Source organism: Cryptomeria japonica, chromosome 3, assembly GCF_030272615.1.
Source record: "Cryptomeria japonica chromosome 3, Sugi_1.0, whole genome shotgun sequence".
Classification (NCBI taxonomy): domain Eukaryota; kingdom Viridiplantae; phylum Streptophyta; class Pinopsida; order Cupressales; family Cupressaceae; genus Cryptomeria; species Cryptomeria japonica.
The window spans coordinates 784,715,545-784,736,320 of NC_081407.1; the positions used below are offsets into that span (position 1 = coordinate 784,715,545).

Sequence of the window (20,776 nt, forward strand, 5' to 3'; positions counted from 1 at the left end):
ATTCTATGTTGTAGGCTTAAACCCCATATTCTAGAGCATATGTTGCAATTTTTTAACCCTTTGAATTTTGGTGTCTAAACTATAACTTGCAATTACCACATTTTACCAAATTTTGGGTCTTGAAATATGCAACTCAACATTTGGACCTTGATTAACAATTTGCAAGCACACATTTTTAATGTCTAGCCCCAAGCTTGCATGGTTGATAAATGCAAGCCTCAAAGTTCGACCTGCATATTGTAGTTCAAACTTTAGTGTCAAATATGGACTGGTTGTAGAAAACAAAATTATGGACCAAGGCCAAAACCCCTACCTTTAAAGAATCCATACATCAACAACGAATAGGCACTTTGCACCATGCAAATTGCGTAGGAAACTTCAACTCTAAACAAGTTGTAAATTAGTGTTTGAACTTCAATTTTTATTTATACCTATAAGATACTTTAATTAAACCATAAATGTCAAACCTAATAAATTTAGGAATGGTTGAAATCAATTAAAATTATGAAGTCTAACTTACAATTACAACCTACATAAACTTTTACAAGCTAAATACTAACAAGGTCAATTTTTTTGAACTATGAGGCATAAATCCCTCAATTTATGTGCTAGATGAAAACAACTTGAATGAAGCATTTAGGCACATGTAATCTCTACAATGGTTGGGTAAGAACTTCTAGAAGGATTTCATCTCCCCTTTTAGTAATAATTTATGTTATGGGCCAAAATGCCCATTTTGTATTTCTCATGTCTCCCCAAGTCCATTTTTGTGTTTGGATTTCCTCTTCTTATCTAATGTGTCTATCTAAGGTCTATGGAGTTTCTAAGTGTGGCGACATGTCCAATATTCTAAGTGTGTGTAAGTTATCAAAGATTTAGAGTTACCCTTTCGTGTATGCCTTTTCTCCCAACTCTACCTTTTCCTTTATTCATATGAAAGCTTTAAGCTTACAAAGTTAGCTACCTAGTGTACCTTACCCCAATAATATGATCCTTATTAAAGTATTGAACTTATTCATTTGGTATCCCTTTCACCTATTCCCTCTTGTCATTCCCTCTTCTATTGAGATTTGGAGTTTTACATCCTTTCATCCATTTTCACTAGACCCCACTTTGTCTCCTACACACCTTTTGTAAAAGTTTCATCCTTCCTCTTACCCAAGTACCTTTCTTTTGGCACCACCAATCTTTAATAGCTAGCCTCCAACACTCCTACTATCCTTCACTATTATTCTCACCTATCTCCAAGCACAACATAAAGTTCCATTGATCATCTAATTTAATGCCACAACTTCTAAAAAGGTTTATCTTACACCCATAAACATTATTTAATTTTAGGGTACATATCCATGTGTACCTCTGGCAATGAAAATAGAGAAAATGACCTTTATTTACATTAATGCAATGGTTAGATTTTTAAAACCTACAAGACCTTAAATGTCATTATTCTAGGTCATAAGAATCATTTCTAGATGCATTTTGAGTAAAATCTTGCACATATGGATATGATTTCAGGCATGATCCAAGGGAAATTGATAGTCAATAAGTATGAGCATTTTTTATTATGTACCATTATTGGGATCCTAAAATTTAATGAAAGTTTTGGCATCCCTCTTGGGGTATTAAGGGTTCCAATATTTTAGTAAAGAATCTTCATTCAACAAATAATATCTAAATGAGAAAACTATTCTAAAACCTTATATTTGAGGAAAAAAAATCTAAGGATTCAAAGAATTAGGTTTGTAGAAATAAGAGGATGAAAACCCTTAGATTTCAAGGAGTAGAGGATAAATTCCCTTTGGCCTTATAGGGTGATCTAATCTAAATTTAATGACTACATTATTATGGTGGTAGATTCTACCAATAAAAAAATTGTATAATTTTACAATTTTTTTTTTTTTTTGGGAAAAAGTGGCAAGCCACTAGAACAATTTTACAATTTGTTACATGTGCAAACACTACTAGTTCTTTTTTAATGATGATGTAGCAATGTATTGTGACTAAAATGTAGGAAAATGGAGTCTAGCCTAAGAATGTAAACTAGAAACCGTTTCCAAACAATTACGTGGGGAACAACTTTAGTCCTATAGAAGAGTTGAGTACCGTGACTAATAGTTCCCTTTTCAATGTTGATTTCAATATGATAATGATTTAGATATGAATATGCAAGAACTAGCTTAAATGCTAGGAAATTAACAATAATCAACATAAAAAAAATAAATACAAAACTAAAAATCAACTCAGATGTATGTATCTCAAAATGAGGTGTAGAGAGAAAACTGTCTAAAATTTGGGCCTAAAAAAGGACTATGAATATAGGCATCATAGTCCAAACAAGTCTTCGGGTGCAAATAGATCTCAAAACTGGTCTCAATAGTCTTGAAATTGTCTTCCCTTGAAATTTTAGGTCAAAATACGAGGACTACAGTTGTAGGAGCACCTCTTCAACAATCCATTCATGGATCAGAGGATGAGGAGTAGGTTATTAGGATCATTTTGACTATCTTTTGTTTGGGCATTTTCATGTTTTCAATATAGACCCCACCTTGTAAACCAATGTCTCAAATTAGGCATCTTAATAAGCCAATTTGGACAATTTGGTAAATAGGGGTAGAATGATGTTTGCTCTGATGTTTTGTAGGATTTTAGAGTGTTTAGGTGGTGTTTTCTTGATCCAAGTTGAGTGGAGCCCAAACTTGGTTTGATTGATAACTTTTGTCAAAAATGCAACTTTTGAAAATGTAACTTTTGCAAGCAAAAGTGCAACTTTTCAAATTTTAGTTGATGTAAGTCTCTCAATGGCTCCAACCTCTTCAAATTTGGTTGGAAACCATTTGGAGAAGGTCTATATACCTCATGGACATGATTCCCAAGGTTGGGGTGGTTATTGATTGAAGTTTGAAGGCATAATAAGACAAAAAACTAAGTTTTTCCCTGAAATTTTGAACTTGTTGTCGTTGTATGCCATTGTACGGATTGAGTCTAACAAATTTATTGATGGAGTAGGTAGAGGATTGGGTTACCTATGTTTTGGTGGTGGTTTGAGGTCTTGATCTTCTGGGAGCAGTGAGAACCCCTTGTTTTATTGACTGTAACCCGGAAAGCAAGGGTTTGGCTAGGGTTTTGATAAGAAATGGCCATATCTTGCATCTCCTCCATCTAGAAGTTCTCTCCTTTGGTGGAATGAAAGATTGGTCAATTTATTCTAGGATTTTCATGGGTTTTTGCAGGGAAGACTTGGTTGTGAGGAGCTTGAAGTGAACTTAGGTAGGCATCTCCATGTGACTGCCTTGGACAAAATTAGGACAGTCACCCTAAAATATCATAGCGGTGGATTCCAAGCATGCAACCCTGAAAGTAGAGGTTAATCATGATCCCCCACATTCTCATGAATTTGGTTTTGTATTTGAGAGTCTTGAGATTGGTGTTGCTTTGTAAATTAGGCCTAATCGCCTTAATTAAGTCTCTAGGCTTTTAAAGGGTTCAGATCCTTAGATTGTAGATCTTTCCAATCCATTTTGGGGATGAGTATAACTCCATAAAGGGTATCTAGAATGATAAATATTTTTCCAAGTTGTGTTCAATATTTTGGAGTTAAGGGAAAAATACCCATCAAATAGGGCTACTAGCTTAGGGGGTAGGTTTCTAAAGGAAGTATAGGGAATTGATGCCAAAGTCCAAAATCAATGTTTGGGATAGTTCCTTAGTGTCATTAATTGACCAAATTCAAGGCCCCCAATATAAAGAGTCATGGCAAGGCATGTTGGAGATGTTGAAGCCATTTACTCATCTTGAGTAGGTGCTAGTCTTGAGTAGTGGAGAGTAGTTCAAACCCTTAAGGTGTGGAGTGCTTCTTGTAGGATCCTTGCCACCATTTGAAGGGGTATAAACTAAAACTTTTGGACTTGTTCTTAGGTGTGTGAAGGTCTCGACATCAAGTGGTATCAGAGCTTAGGAGTGTACTTTGGACTGGAGAAGAAGACAAGATGTCAGAGGAAGAGGGATCCCAAGATCTCCCATCAAGGATGACCAATGTTGAGTTGGTTGTCTTGGTGAAGAAGCACGTGGCAGAGAGCAGAGAAGTTAGGGCTAAGAACCAGGCATTGAGAAAGGAAATGGACCAATTGAAGGGCAAAGTGGAGAGGGGAGAGAGAGACTCTAGAGGAATTGAAGAAGGGGATGAAGAGGAGATCCCTAGGCAGGAAGAACTCGAGGTTCCTACAGACTAGAGACCCCTAATGAGTGTCCTTAAGTCCATGGAAAGGATAACAATGGATGTAAAGTTGGATTTGCTAGTGTTTGCAGGGAAGATGGAACCTGATACAATGATGGAGTGGATAAACTCCTTAGACAATTTCTTTGAGAGCGAAGACATACCAGAGCACCAAAGGGTGAAAATGGCCCAATCCAAAATGAAAGGGGTTGCACTGACTTGGTGGACTTTCATCAAAGATGAGAGGGTGAAAGAGGGGAAGAGAAAAGTTGCTACTTGGAAGAAGATGATGGCTTTGGTGAAGGAAGCCTATGTTCCAGTGGACTATAATGTCCAATTGCACAAGAGGAGATAGAACTTGAAGCAAAAGGAGATGGATGTGAGTTCCTACACAGAGGAATTCATGAAGTTGTGTGTGAAGACCAAGGTAAAGGAGAGTGAGGATGAAAAAGTGGTGAGATATCTCAATGGACTGATATTTTCCATCCAAGAAGATTTGAATCTCCACACCCCAGAGACAGTCCAAAAATGTTTCCAGTTGGCACTTAAGGTGGAAGAGAAGCTAAAGAGAAGGCAGGAACAAAATAGTAGAGGCAAAGAGAGACATCAAAGAGGGGGAAGAGGCCCTTTCAGAGGTAAAGGAAATGGTTTTGGATACCAAGGTGAGTCTAATCAAGAAGGTACCAGAGGAGAGAACGGTTACAACCAAGGAGGAGGCTATAATCAAAGAGGGAACTTTAGGGGTAGAAGACCATCCTCTAGAGGAAGATCCCAAGGAAGAGGACCTCCTAGATGTTACAATTGCAACCAAGAGGGGCACATGGCCAATAGGTGTCCAGAGAAGGCTACAAGCTCCATGGTAGAGAGGAGGAGCAACTTGGTGCACGAATCTGATTGCCAAAGTGTGGCAAGTGCAAACACCTATCAAAGTGTCAATGCTCCTAATAGCTATGGCTACCCTGAAAGAGGAGAGGCTTTGATGATGAGCAGACTAGTGACCACCATGAAGGTACTTGATAAGGAGCCCCCACAAAGAAAGTCTCTTTTCAAAACTACCTACAAGATAGGAGGAAAGGTATGTAAGGTTCTGATAGACTCTAGGTCTACTAGGAATTTTGTGTCACTTGAAATGGTAGAGAAGATTAAGTTGAGAAGGTTGCCACATCCTTACCCCTACAAATTCTCATGGCTCACCCAAGGTCAGCAAGCAGTAGTGGAAGAGCAGGCTTGAGTAGAGTTTTAGATTGGATCATACAAGGACAGATTGCTATTTGATACAGCCAAGATGGATGCATGTCACCTCCTATTTGGGAGACCCTGGCAGTTTGATTTGAAGGCCCATCATGATGGGGTTAGAAACACCTATTCAACCACCAAGGATGGTAAGGTGATAGAAATTTTACCTTTGATGGAGAATGAGATGGAACCAAAAGGGAAGGATGCTAAAGTGTTGTTGGTAGAAGGAAAGCAGTTCATGAAGGAGATTGCAAAGAAGGATGCAGTTTGCTATGCCCTCATTCCCAAGTCCAAGGTGACAAAGAAGGAGCAGTCTGTAGAGAGGAAAGAAGAAGGACAGAGGCACATAGACACTATAGTCAAACAGTTACTTGAAAAGTACAAAGGGATCATCTTAGATGGAATTCCAAGATCCCTGCCACTGGTGAGAGATATAAGTCATTACATAGATCTGATCCTTGGATCTACCCTACCAAATAAATCAGCATACAAGCTTACTCCCTACTAGAATGCAGAGATGGCAAGACAAATTGAGGAGTTTCTAGAATCAAGGCTAATTGTCAAACGTTTAAGCCCATGTGCAGTACTTGCTATCCTTGCACCCAAGAAAGAAGGCACTTGGAGGCTATGCATAGACTCAAGGGCCATCAACAAGATAACTATAAGGTATAGGTTTCCAATCCCTAGGATAGAGGATTTAGTTGATTTCTTGGGGAGTGCAAAATATTTCACCAAAATGGATCTAAAAAGTGGATACCATCAGCTTAGAATAAGGCCAGGGGATGAATGTAAAACAAATTTTAAAACCAACGAGGGGTTGTATGAGTGGAAAGTCATGCCATTTGGGTTGTCCAATGCCCCTAGTATCTTTATGAGGTTGATGAATGAGGTCTTGGTGGAGTTCATAGGCAAGTTTGTAATAGTATACCTAGATGATATCTTGATCTTTAGTCACACAAGGGAAGAGCACCTCAAACATGTAGATATGGTCCTCAAAAGGTTACATGAAGATCGGATAATGATAAATTTGGATAAGTGTTTGTTCATGCAGGAGGAGATCATTTACTTGGGCTTTGTAATCTCACAAGGTGAGTTGAAAATGGACTAGGAGAAGGTAAGTGCTATTCTATCTTGGCCAAGACCTAAAACCATGAATGATGTTCAAAGTTTCCATGGCTTAGAAACCTTTTATAGGAAGTTTATAAGGGGCTTTATTCATGTTCTTGACACCATAAAAGGAGGACAAAAGTGCAAGTTCAGTTGGACCAAGGAGGCAGATGACTCATTTGAGACTTTGAAAAAGAAAGTTGCAGAACAACCAGTCCTTGCCCTACCAGACTTCAACAAGATAGTTTAGGTGGAATGTGATGCAATCCACATGGCTATTGGGGCAGTACTCAGTCAGGAGGGAAGGCCAATTGCCTTTTTTAGTGAGAAACTAAATGATGCTAAGAGGAGATAGTCATCCTATGATTTGGAGATGTATGCTTTAGTCCAGACATTGAAGAAGTGGAGGAATTATTTATTGCCAAAGGAGTTCATAGTTTTTATTGATAACCAAGCTTTAAGTTTCATAAACAGTCAAGACAAGTTGAATCACAGGCACATGAAGTGGGTAGAAACCCTACAAGCCTTTACCTTCAACCTCAAGCACAAAAAGGGGGTCAAGAACAAAGTTGCAAATGCCTTGAGCAGGAGGGTCTTAACCATCAACCAAATTAAGATGGAAAGTGTTGGCATTAACTCCTTGAAGAACATGTATGATGCTGAAGAAGATTTTGGAGAGATCTGCAAGGTATGTGAGTCTTTTGGTGAGAGGTATCATGTTGAATTTTCTGAGTTTTTGATCCAAGAAGGATTGCTATTAAAGAGTGGACAATTATGTATACCTAAGTGTTCAATGAGACTGACTATTATTAGGGAGAAGCATTGTGGAGCAATGGTAGATCATTTTGGCCTTGACAAGACACTTGACCTTGTGAAAAGACATTACCACTGGCCTAAGTTGCAGGTAGATGTTAGGAGATTTGTAGAAACATGTGTGATCTGTCAAAAAGCCAAAGGGAAATCCACCAATGCAGGCTTGTACCAACCTTTACCCATTCCTTCTAGGCCATGGGAAAACATAAGCATGGATTTTGTGTTGGGTCTACCTAGGACAAGGAAGGGGTTTGACAATGTTTTTGTAGTGGTGGATAGATTTAGCAAAATGGCTCATTTCTTGCCATGTAAAACCACTTGTGATGCCTCATATGTTGCAGACTTTTTTTTCAAAGAGGTAGTCAAGATACATGGGTTGCCTCTAAACATAGTTTTAGATAGGGATGTGAAGCTCATAGGACATTTTTGGAGGACCCTTTGGAAGAAGTTGGGAACCAACCTAGCTTTCTCAACAGCCTACCATCCCCAAATAGATGGGCAAAATAAAGTTGTCAATAGGTCCTTGGGGAACCTATTAAGATGCTTGACAAGACAACATGGAGAAAATGGGACAACATACTGTCACAGGCAGAGTTCTCATACAATGACACCATAAATAGAAGCGCTTGGAAATATACTTTTCAAATTGTGAATGGCATCCACCTAAGAGGTGTGTTAGAGTTGAGGGATTTACCTAAAGAAGAATCCATTAATGCAGGTGGTGAATCTTTTTCCTCAACCATCAAGGAGGTACATGATCAAGTGAAGTCTCATCTCCAACAATATGCAGAGAAGTACAAGGCTCATGCTAACAAGAAAAAGAGAGATGTGCAGTTTGATGTTGGGGACTTAGTATGGGTACATTTGAAGAAGGAGAGACTCCCAAAAGGCAAACACACAAAGCTCATGCAGAGGAAGATTGGACCATGTTAGATTGTGAAGAAGTGTGGGAAAAATGCCTATGAAATCCAACTTCCTCTTGATCTTGGATTGTCACCCATTTTCAATGTATGTGATCTAGCACCTTAGAAAGGCAATGGTAATGAAGAGGAGGAATCAATGCAAGTTACAACAGATGATGATATTCCAAAGAATGATCCACCAAAATTGAGCAAGGTTCTTGATACTAGAGTCACAAAGAGAACAAGGAACAAGGAGTACATAGAATATTTGGTGGCTTGGCAAGGCAAACCTGACTCTGGAGTAGTTTGGATGATAGAAAACCAAATCTCCAACCATGGTGCGGACCTCCAAACTCTGATCTCAAGTGGGTTTTAGATCTCTTCTCTCGGGAAGTATGGTGCAGGGGCACCTCTTCAACAAGACATTCATGGATCAGAGGATGAGGAGTAGGTTGTTAGGATCATTTTGAGTGTCTTTTGTTTGGTCATTTCATGTTTTCAATAAAGACCCCACCTTGTGGACACGATTCTAAAGGTCGATATACCTTGTGGACACAATTCCAAAGGTTGGGGTGGTTATTAATTAAAGTTTGAAGGCATAATAAGACTGAAAACTAAGTTTTTCCCTGAAATTTTGAACTTGTTGCCATTGTACGCCATTGTATGGATTGAGTCTAACAAATTTATTGATAGAGTAGGTAGAGGATTGAGTTACCTCTATTTTGGTGATGTTTTGAGGTCTTGATCTTCTGGGTGCAGTGAGAGCCCCTTGTTTTATTGACTGTAACCTGAAAAGCAAGGGTTTGGCTAGGGTTTTGACAAGAAATGGCCATATCTTGCATCTCCTCCATCTTGAAGTTCTCTCCTTTGGTGGAATGCAATATTGGTTAGTGTATTCTAGGATTTTCATGGGTTTTTTCAGGGAAGACTTGGTTGTGAGGAGCTTGAAGTGAACTTAGGTAGGCATCTCCATGTGACTACCTTGGACAAAATTAGGACAGTCACCCTAAAATCTTATAGCAGTGGATTCCAGGTGTGAAGCCTTATAATTAGAGTTTATTCATGATCCCCCACATGCTCATGAAGTTTTTTTGTAGTTGAGAGTCTTGAGATTGGTGTTGCTTTGTAAATTAGGCCTAATCACCCTAATTAGGTCTCTAGGCTTCTAAAGGGTTCATATCCTTAGATTGCATATCTTTCCAATCCCTTTTGGGGATGAGTATAAATCCATAGAGGGTATCTGGAATGATAAATAGTTTTCCAGGTTGAGTTCAATATTTTGGAGTTAAGAGAAAAATACCCGTCAAATAGGGCTACTAGCCTAGGGGGTAGGTTTCCAAAGGAAGTATAGGGCATTGATTCCAAAGTCCAAAATCAATGTTTGGGATAGTTCCTTGGTGTCATTAATTGACCAAATCCAGGGCCCCTAAGAGAAAGAGTCATGGCGAGGCATGTTGGAGATGTTGAAGCCATTTACTCATCTTGAGTAGGTGCTAGTCTTGAGTAGTGGAGAGTAGTTCAAACCCTTAAGGTGTGGAGTCCTTCTTTTAGGATCATTGAAACCATTTGAAGGGGTATAAACTAAACCTTTTGGACCTATCCTTAGGTGTGTGAAGGGTTTTACATCAACAGTGCTAGGTGCCATAGACCTGGAGGACTAGGGTGTTAGGTGTCATAGATCGGGTCTTTTCTGTCAAAATTTCTCTATTAGGCTCTATCTAAGTCTAATTTATGCTCTCATTCTTGCAATCTGAATCTAAAACCTATATTTGAACCTATAAATATACAAAAGAGGAAAATGGTGTTGGGTTGTATAGGGACTTGCTTAAGTCAAAGCTTGAGTAGGTGTTAACCTCCAATATAGCTATGAAGATTAAAGAGAGCTTACCCTTGTTGGATAGAGACTAGATCTAAAACACAATGTGGAATTGAAGTGCTAAAATGAAATGAGTATACCTTTGATTGATGATGCAATGCTCTTTAGATATGTTCCCCAAATGTATCCAATAAGATGTCGAATTCTAGACAGAACCTAAAGATGGAGCTTCAAATTCAAAGCATCAAACACCAAGTGGCTCAGCTGCTCAAAGATAGAAATATATGTCCTCCTCAAGGACTAAGACATCTCTTGCTCAATTAGCTTCTTCAACTGCTAGTCATGCTATTACAATTTATGTTGGTTTAGTTGCTCGTCAGATGTATGTTAGCTGGTTGGTTTTGTCATGTTAGTTGTTTTGCTTTCTCAGTTAGTGGTTTTGTATTCACAGTTCAGTATTGTGTTTCCTGTTAGTTGTCCAATGCATATTTTTTGTGATGATTTATATGGTTATGGTTGGCTGATGTAATTTTTTTACGGTCCCTGACTGTCTTATTTGTAATTTTTTAAACTTTGGCATCTTCATTAAAAAAAAAAAGTTCCCCAAATTTTGATGCAATAACGTGATAAATTATAGTAAAATCTAGATGTTCAATTATTTTATATGCATTTTTTTTTCTTTAAGTTTGGTTCAAGATCAACATTTAATTTTTTATTTGTCTCTCATTTCTTGCCTTATCATTTGAGAAAATAGATTCTAGTTTTCCTATTTCTAATACAATGTCAACATGTTACTCTATAATTTATGATGATACAATAAACATGCAAGAGAATTTTTAACTTGCTAGCTATTAGTTATACCTTAGTCTATTATATTTTATATAAATGACACAAGTAGCATGAATATTTAATTTATGAATATATATAGACATAATTTTCTTATATTTTGAAGAATGAATGTATTTTACAATTTTAGTTTGAGACTATTACTTAAATTTCTAACTATTACCTTTCTTTAATAATCAATATAAAAACTAACCAAAATTATTGTTATTACAAAATAAATACAACTCAAATCATAAAATAATAACTTAAATAAACATCACAAAACATACCTTCCTAATCAAATAAATTAATTTTCAAATATATTATAATAATAAAAACTACCTAATTATTAGCCAACATTTAATTAAAAAAATTGTCCTCAATATTTGAAAAGGTAGTTAATTTATCTATACAATATGATAGCATGTGGCCCTAGTAGAGTCTCTTAAACGAGTGGACTCACCCTGATCGGGCCCTCGTTGGGATATTTGTGCATAGGATAACGACCCCTGAAATCACGGGTCTTTATCAATTGAAGAAATAATTATTAATTCATGTCAACTAATTTGAGGAAGATAATAAACCTTATACACTCTAAAAGCAAAATGAAAAATTGTAACGTGGAGTGTTGGCCACTTTGATTAGCGGATCTGTAATGTTGACTAGCATTTAGGAAGCACATGCACCATCTTCTTCCACAACGTACATGTACTGAGTATTACGTGGATTTTCTTTGAAAACGGGTCATTAAAGTTGATATAAATTATATGATTTTTTAAGCTTCTTTTAATTCGGTTTATACCCTTTAGAAAATGAAGAAAAATTATCGACAAAGAGAGTCTAAACACATTACATTAGTAGCAAAGGAAAGCTATCATAAACAAGCAAGGTCTACGCAAAACCAAATTTAGATCGAGCAAAGCACACACCCTTATCGAGGTGTGGGATTGAGCAACATATTTTAGAAGATATTTTTTCTTTTAAGGATTTGTTAAAAAAAAAATTATTATCCAAATCGAATCTTATTAGAAATCTTAACTAGGGATGACACACGAGGAGAGGAGCATCCAATCGAAGCAGTCAAATGTTGAGTGGAAGACACGATATGAATTAGGGGAAACACTTTGACATCAACAATAGAAAGTGGGATTTGATCTAAAGGAGGAGGAGCAACGACAAGTAACTTAGGAGGAAAGGGGAATGCCACCCCATTAACAACTAGAGGCATAAAAGCTTATAGAATAGAGTCAATCTTGACAATGTCCATAGCAAAGTGTTAATGTAGTTCATTCTTCCACCAAGAGGAATATCTCAAGGGCTTAAGACGTGGACAATTAAATGTCAAAAATATTGTACAAAGCATCACTGGCAATGAAATGAGTGCTTTCTTATCTTTAAAAGTTTTACCCCAAGCTCAACCCTCCACCTACAATACAACTTGGGTTAAGAGAGGCTTGGACAAATCCAATTCTACAAGGATACAAGTGTAATTGGTGTGGAAGAAAGTTGAAGTTGCTTGAGACACCTTTATAAATTGGCCCATTGAGTTTACAATGCCCATCACACCCAAAATGAAATGGAAAAATAGGGAGCCAAACCCAAATTGGCAGCAAATGATAGATTCAAACATGTGATTAAACACGAAACCCACAGTTTTAGTAAGAGGCAATGCTACCCCGAAAACCAAGAACGACCCTCAAGAGTAGCCTCACGATAAAATAAATAGAATCAAAAGAAACCACAAAGAAGTCCTTGGTACAAGAGTAAATCTTGATTTTTCCTTCCATGGTAGGCCTCCATAGCTTAGTGATCCAAAGGTTTAAATCATGTAGCCAAGGCCATAGTCTATCAATCTTGCAAATTAGTCCTTTTGGGATAAATATCACTTTTTTTTTAATACTTTCTCCCCCAAAACCACAATAAGTGGAGACAAGACAGAAGAAAACACTCACCTCCCATGTTTAGAATGATTAGAAGAAGCGCCATTAACATGACATTCAGGTGGGATAGAAACAACATGCCTTTGAGGAGAAGGGTTCCCAAATTGAATAGAATTCACATAAGTCCTTCTAGCCCCTACAAGAATAGCACTAGATGGCATTAGAGTAGCATCAAACACCACACTAGTCACAATAGACAAAGGAAGTGCCATAATAAATGTAGATGGTACACCATCAGAAATAAGGGTATTGAGAGGAGGCAATAACATACAACCATCCTAGGAAGGAACACCATGATAGACAACACCACTACTATTCGACACACCTAGGAAGCCAATTTTACCATAAGTAGGTGAGATGCTCAACACAAGCAACACAAAAGAAGCAACTAGTGATGGGAAAGGCAAATCATGTAGCGAAGGGTCAAAAATAGCAAAGGTTTATTAGCCCTTATTAGTTGGGTGTGACTACCTATTGGGCATAAGGGCCTATCGCCATTTTTTTAATATATTAAATATGTCATACTTTTCCAACATAGATAATTTTCATTATATGTGTGTGTGTGTGTGATGAATTTCTCCTAATGAATGTTGACACCTATAGACTATGATTGTGTTGTTTGTTTGTATATATTTTGTATGACTCTACAAAGTCTTTTCCACTAGATTCCTCTATCGACCTAAAAATGATAAAAATATTTGATTTCTAAACCAAGTCTATTGGAATTAATAGTAAGGCATGTTTTTTCCAAGAGGTATACAATAAAAGATCACTCCAAAAACCTCACAAAACTAACCCTAACAAAAAACTCACTTACCAAATCTTCATCAAACCGTAGCTCTATAACAACCCAAGTCTACAAAACACCTTTGATTTTGAAAATGCCTTCATTATTTTCTTGCAATGCTATGCATTTAATTATGCATAAGAGTCTACTCATACCAAGGGTTGCAACCAAGGAAATCTCCTTGCACAATCTAGAAATAAGGCTCCAACACAAATTGAAAAAAAAAATGACATCCATAATTAACTATTTCCACATAACCGCATGAGAGAAAAATATGCAACAAGTATTTAGAATTCACATTGCAAAAGAATAGAGAATCATACCATTAAGATGACATAAGATCTATCCTAAGAAAACCCCCAAGAGAGAAAAAATGAGCCTCCAAAAAAGCTCACATGCTCAATGTATTATCTAATGAATAAAGATTATAATACACTTGTATAGTCTCCATTGAAGACTTCTAAAACATCAAGCTCCCTACACACACCCTATCTGAACAAGAAAGTGAGCATCATCTAACTACACATCCTAATCCATGCTTCATCTCCTCACATATGCAACTTTCAAGAGATAATCAACCTTAGCCAAGAACCAATAACTATAATAATCAACCTCAACAACTACTCATGTGCTTTCTTTTTATATAAATAAGCTTGTAAAAAACCATCAAGTGATATTATATAAAAACAAGTCTAGTACCACGAGCTTATGAAACCATGTTGCCCTCATTTACTTTTTTGTACTAAGTTTTTCTAATAATAAATTTTTTAATGTGTAACAAACATTACATATTTATTTCAATGTTACATACAACATACAAAGTGACCATACCCAGATTCTTTAGGTGCCCCATAAATAATATTAATTTTACATGATAAGTATTATGCAAGGTGAACAACACATTTTCCTGATGTGTTGAACCATAAAAAAGGAGAATGAGATTGTGGGTTCCACAAACTCAATAAGTATGTAAGTGTTGTAATTGGACATTAAAAATGTCATAAAGCATGAATACCTAAAACCCATGCGAGTTTTTTGATCCAAGAGGAGTTCAATCATTACATAAACTATTAAAGATTGCCATCACATGATGATGAATTCTTGATTTCTTATAAAGACTAAGTGACAATATTGCTAGAAGTAAAATTTATTGAATGCGGTCCTTTAAGGGGAGTTCTATATCTTTCTAAATTCAAATGAATGACTCCTAGCCTTCTCACAAGTGTATTGGTCCTATATGGCTTATTGGAGAGAAACAATTCTTCAAATTCCCAAAAATGCGACTTTTAAAGATGGGAAATCATTAGGAACCAAAATATTTGCTTCTCTAATAAAATTTATTTATTTATTTTTTATCGTATCCTTTCCTTTGGTTTTTGAGTCATAGGCTGTGTTATCACGAACTATTTATATTAAATTCATGAGTTTTTTATGAACTCAAAAGATGTTTCATGTCAATAATATTTTGTTACCTTGTGTAGTTAACCTAAATATCTTTGTATAGTCCTCAAACATATTATATAGACTACACAATTATTGTGGAAGCTATCCTTGCAATCTCCAACTAAGATAGGGTGGTTGTTGATTATTTCTTTCATGGTTCATGCATCCTTACAAGATACCCAATCTTGTGCATGCATGCAAGTTATCAAATCAAGCGAAGGAGTGGTTACAAATTGAGTTTGTCTACTTGCAAACTAATGTTTAGAGTAAACTAGGCTCATTATTTCCTTTTCCTCTTGCACTTTCCTCTTGCAATTCTCTCAATCATCTTAATCATATTAGGATTAATTTAGAGTTAGTTTAGTCTTAAATTTAAGATTTTATGCATATTTTCTACAAATTGATGAATTAGTTTTAATTTGCAAGTTTAAGATATAAAATTCAATGGTTAATTGACAAGAAGAATGAAATTTTGTTTAATATTATGATTTCTTGAACAAGTAAGAGACACTATCACCATCACCATCACCATCACCATCACCATCATGACATCCAATAACTCACAAATTTTCTTAAATATTCTATTAAAACCTCATAAACAAAATAATCAAAATACTTACCAACTAATTTACTAAAATCTTTTTGAAACTTAAATGCTCATCTTAAAAAGTACACTCTCAAATAAAAAACCGTATATACATACATCAACAAACTTGATACACAAAATAATATAAAACATACATTAAACAAACCAATTGTACACTTTTACCCCTTACAACACCATTACTTCTTTATGCTATTCTTCCATATAAATTTGCATTACTTCCTCTGCAATTTAATTAATGTTCTCCTCTTTAAGCATTGAGTGAACCCAAAAATAATTTTTTGCACCCTAAAAAAAAGCAAGTAGATGCGTACAGTTTGGGGATTAACAATAAGACAAGTCACCTAGGAATGATTTCCAAGTTGCAAAGCCTCATAGGACCACCTCTTTAACCAATCCTTTCATTTGTAAGATCAATTGATGCCAAGTGTTTGCAAGCCTACATAGAGAGGCGGGACAACTAACCTATCACGAGTCCCTTAGCGACTTTAACTCCCATATGCCCAACCCCCTTAAGCCAGAGGTCAATAAGCTTAAAACTAGGAGTTATCCCAATTAGATGGAGAGTGAAAGAGGAAATAAATTAAAGAAAGCAGGCAATAAATGAATGAGTGAACACAACACCCACACAACGTGCCGCCAATCTCTCCATTCCAAGATAAACAAATGTCCCCAGCCGCCTATTAACTCATGCCAGCTACCCACCAGACTATACACCTATCTCATTAAGAATCCCCCTTCAATTCTTTATGCCCCCACCCAAAAAATTCCCCTAATTTTTCTATATATATCCCCCCTGGATCGACTTTTCTAGATAGAAGTGAACTTGAATTGCTTACAAGTCAATTGAAGTTGCTCTGTAATCTGCCAAAAATCTGCAGCCATGGCCATGCAAGTAGCAGGAGATCAGAGAGCAGGAGCAGAGGTTTACTATGGGAGCGAAGCCTGCAAGGCGAAATCTGTGGAACTTCTGGAATTGATGGGTCTTCCAAAGGGCCTTTTGCCCCTTGAAGAGCTTGAAGAATCTGGGTATGTGAAGGAGACTGGTTATGTCTGGCTGAAGCAGAAGAAGAAAGTAGATCACCGATTCAAGAAGATCGGCAAGACGGTGTCGTATGCCCCTGAAATCACCGCCTATGTGGAGAAGCACAAGATGAAGAAGCTCACTGGGGTTAAGAGCAAGGAGATTCTGCTCTGGGTTACTATCTGTGAGATTTCTATTGACGAAAATTCGTCTGAGAAGATCTATTTCAAGAGCTCTACTGGGATTGGGAGAAGTTTTCCTGTAAGTGCTTTTGAGCTTGAGGAGGAGAAGGATTAGGGTTAATTTAGGGCTTTGTTTTTTTGCTTTCTTTTGGGGCATTTTTTGGTGCCGACAATAATGACTGATAAATACAGCTAGAATCTGAAATTTTATGGATTTGGGTAGTTGTGTTACTATATTTCGTGAAGTGTTTTGAACTTCTGTGCAAACCGTTGCTTAGACTGCAGTGCATGATACTGTTATTTACAATTTATGCTCTGCAAATCGATATTATTACCGATTTGATCTGTTAGTGCCATTTTGTATATGATGGAAGGAAATTAATCTGGGAGATCAAATGGACTCTCTATCTTCTTTGGTAGACTTCTCTCTTGTTTTTCTGTTCTTCTACTGCAACTATGGGCCTTTGCATTATTTATTTAGGTTTTTGGAACAGACAATTTCTTTTTCACTGGTTTATGTACCTTTTGGCATATGATGGACGGAATATAATCTGTAGATTAAAATGGATTTTTTGTGTGGTTTGGTAGATTCTTTTTTTATTTAGGCGTTTATTAGTACCTTTTGGCATATTATGGATAGAATTTAATCTGTAGATCAAAATGGATTCTTTGTGTGGTTTGGTAGATTCTTTTTTTTATTAGGCGTTTGGAACAAACAGTTCCTTTTTCATCGGGTAGACGAATGTACTCGATCCTGACTTGTGTATTTTTATTCTTTTCTGAATTTTTTATTGAATTGAATAAATCTAAGTTATGAAATGTCTAGGAAGTTATGAAACTCTGGTCAAACTAGACAGTTCCCAGCCCTTTATTTGGAGTAAATTAAAATTGGTATTTTTTATTTAAATTAACAATCTTGTCATTAAAAGATAAATTATAAAACTAATTTTTTTAACTAAAATAAATATGGTTATATATAAAATATTTGTGAGAATTATGATAAAATAAAATGGACTTTTATGCTTTGCTAGAGTGTTCTTTGTCTTTTCAGTCTTTGTTTTTCAGCTCTCTAACTTAATTATTAACTTATTTTAACTTATTTTGAGTTAGGTGTGTACCATAGTTATTGTTTTGGCTTTTGGTTAGGAACAATAATGAGTTAATGAGTTAGGTGTGTACCATAGTTATTGTTTTGGTTTTTGGTTAGGAACAATAAGAGTGCTATGGAATCATTAGAAAAATGGTCAATATTTATGGGTATAAATAAAGTTTGTACAACTATTTCAATTAAAGTTCAAAGTTTAACTATTGGGATAAAATAAGTCGATGAGTTAGGGTGTGTACTATAGTTATTGTTTTGGCTTTTAGTTAAGAATATAAGTGCTATGGAATCATAAAAAAAATGGTCAATATTTATGGGTATAAATAAAGTTCGTACAATTCTTCCAATTAAAGTTCAAAGTTTTAACTATTGGGATAAAATGAGTCAATTTTGAGTTAGGGTGTGTATTATAGTTATTGTTTTGGCTTTTGGTTAGGAACAATAAGTGTTATGGAATCATTAAAAAAATGGTCAATATTTATGGGTATCAATAAAGTTTGTACAACTCTTCCAATTAAAGTTCAAAGTTTAACTATTGGGATAAAATGAGTAGGTTTTCAGTTAGTAAGTGAAACCTAGATAGGATTTGATACTCTTTCATTGTGTAATATCTTTTTTCGAATTTGAGATGAATTGAATAAAAGTAAATTTAAAAAAAATGTCATGATAATAGTATTTGAAGGTTTTTTCTTTTTTTGTTTAAGGCATGTATTTTTTTTACCATGAATGTTTTCGTTCATTGTATATGATCACATGATCCATCACGAGGATGAAATAAATAGTTAGTGAGCAGAAATGATGTAGGAGGGTTTAAATTGTGTATTTTTTCACCATGAATGTTTCATATTAGGCTATATGCTCACATCACTTGATCCATTATGATGATGAAAGAAATATTTACAAAGCAAAAAAATGATGTATGGTGGTTTAAACTGTACATTTTTTCACCATGAATGTTTCCTATCATAATACATGATCACATGATCCATTATGAGGATGAAAGAAATAGTTAGAGAGCAAGAAAAAATGATATATGATCTAGAACGCTGAAAATGATGTGTGATCTTGAAATTATATGATTTAATAGTATTTTGGGATTAATTTATAACATTTTAATAATATAGTTTTTAATAGGTAGGATTTTAAAGTTGTGTCAACTATAAATGTATTTGTTTTTTATTAGTAAAGCAACATTAAGTAGGGTGTTGACCATTAATGTCGTCAAAAACTATCAACAGACAACAAGCAACATCAAAAGAGATGATGTTGGCAAAAAGAACAAAAGCCCAAAGACAGTTAGAAACAAACATAGTTGGATTGACAAGGAATCCTATCCAATTGGAGAACAAAAAAGACTTCACTCAAAGAGGGGGAAAACCACCCAAACCCCCAAGCAACATGAGACTACCTCTCTCGTACGGGCTAGAAGCAGATCCAACAACAGGGGATCGTGGTTGTAGAACATATCTATAAATGTATTTGTTAGATCTTAATCGGTAATAAATTTTAGGATTGAAATGGATAGCAACAAAATAAGATTTAATGATCTTTCTTTTTCTAACTTTTTTTTGGACAACTTATTGATGTGACCATAAAAGTTCAATTATAGACAAATGTTATCAAATAAATTGTTATGAATCATGATGTAAATTAAACTTGATAAGATCTAAAATAAATAGATTGTGATGTTTTTTATTTATTAAAATAAATTATAATTTTTTAAAAACTAAAATAAAATATTATTATGTATTTGTGAAGATGATAAAGGTTAATATGGACAAAAAGATCTTGTACATGGACAAATATATGCAAAGAGTCAATAGGGTGCACATATTTTTTTTTTCAATTTATAAAGAAAACTAATTAGTTTAAAATATACTCTTCAATTAATCTAGAATTTTATTAGTAGAAAAAATGTATTGGTTTGTCGTGGACATTATGAAAATGGGTATTGTCATGCAAGTTTGGTCTATTCTAGAGACTAAACTAGTCTTTTTCACATAATGATATTATATGCTAATTTACCCTTTTTAGTACAATATCTCACCAGCTATTTTCAAGAATATTGTCTTTAGCTAGCCATAGAATCTACAGTTAATTAAATATATTAAATCACATTCATGATTCTACTAGGGGAGAGGACCTAGTAGTTGTGCACCTTAACTCCGTGCTCCTCAAAATCCTATGTGGAAATTTCAAATCACTCCCAATTTTTTACAGTAGCTTACTTGGCAAGTCCCCTGCTTATAACTAAGGTTTCAGGGCCACATTATCAAGTATGGTGCCACATCAACATGCTTTTTGCCAAGGTGTCCAAAACAACCCAAAAAATAAGTGAGACCAATAGACGTGCAAAAGAGGCCCTAATACTTGTGCAACTGATGTGGTATCACATGATTGGTTATTTTTCACAACTAATGGTACATTTCCTAACAATAACAACTTTAAAGTCACAACTATTGGTGCATAGACACACAAAAAATGATGTTTTATGTTTCAAACAATAGTTTTTATTTGTACTATTATTGGAGGAAAAAGTATAAACACCCCTCACAACAATTCATACATGCTCAACTATTGGTGCTCTTCCCTTAGTCCTTTTTTTTAATTGAAGATGCAAAAAGAATAAATAACTGATTCTAGTCCTTTACACGATTCTTACGGCTGCCAAGGATGTAAAGGAAGACTTAGTTTCAATCATTTAAAATGACCCCTAAAGAAATAATACAAGTTAAAAATATTTAAGGCTTTAACGTAAAAAAAATTGAAAAACAAATATTCA

General features: G+C 35.5%; 1 protein-coding gene across 1 annotated transcript; it reads left to right on the forward strand.

The window, feature by feature from the left end:
- Positions 1 to 16,300: 16,300 nt before the first annotated feature.
- Positions 16,301 to 17,313, forward strand: LOC131069611 (uncharacterized). Its single transcript, XM_058005140.2, has one exon. It carries the CDS (start codon positions 16,570 to 16,572, stop codon positions 17,005 to 17,007), a length of 438 nt encoding a protein of 145 aa, XP_057861123.2. The 5' UTR covers positions 16,301 to 16,569; the 3' UTR covers positions 17,008 to 17,313.
- The last annotated feature ends 3,463 nt before the right edge of the window (positions 17,314 to 20,776 follow it).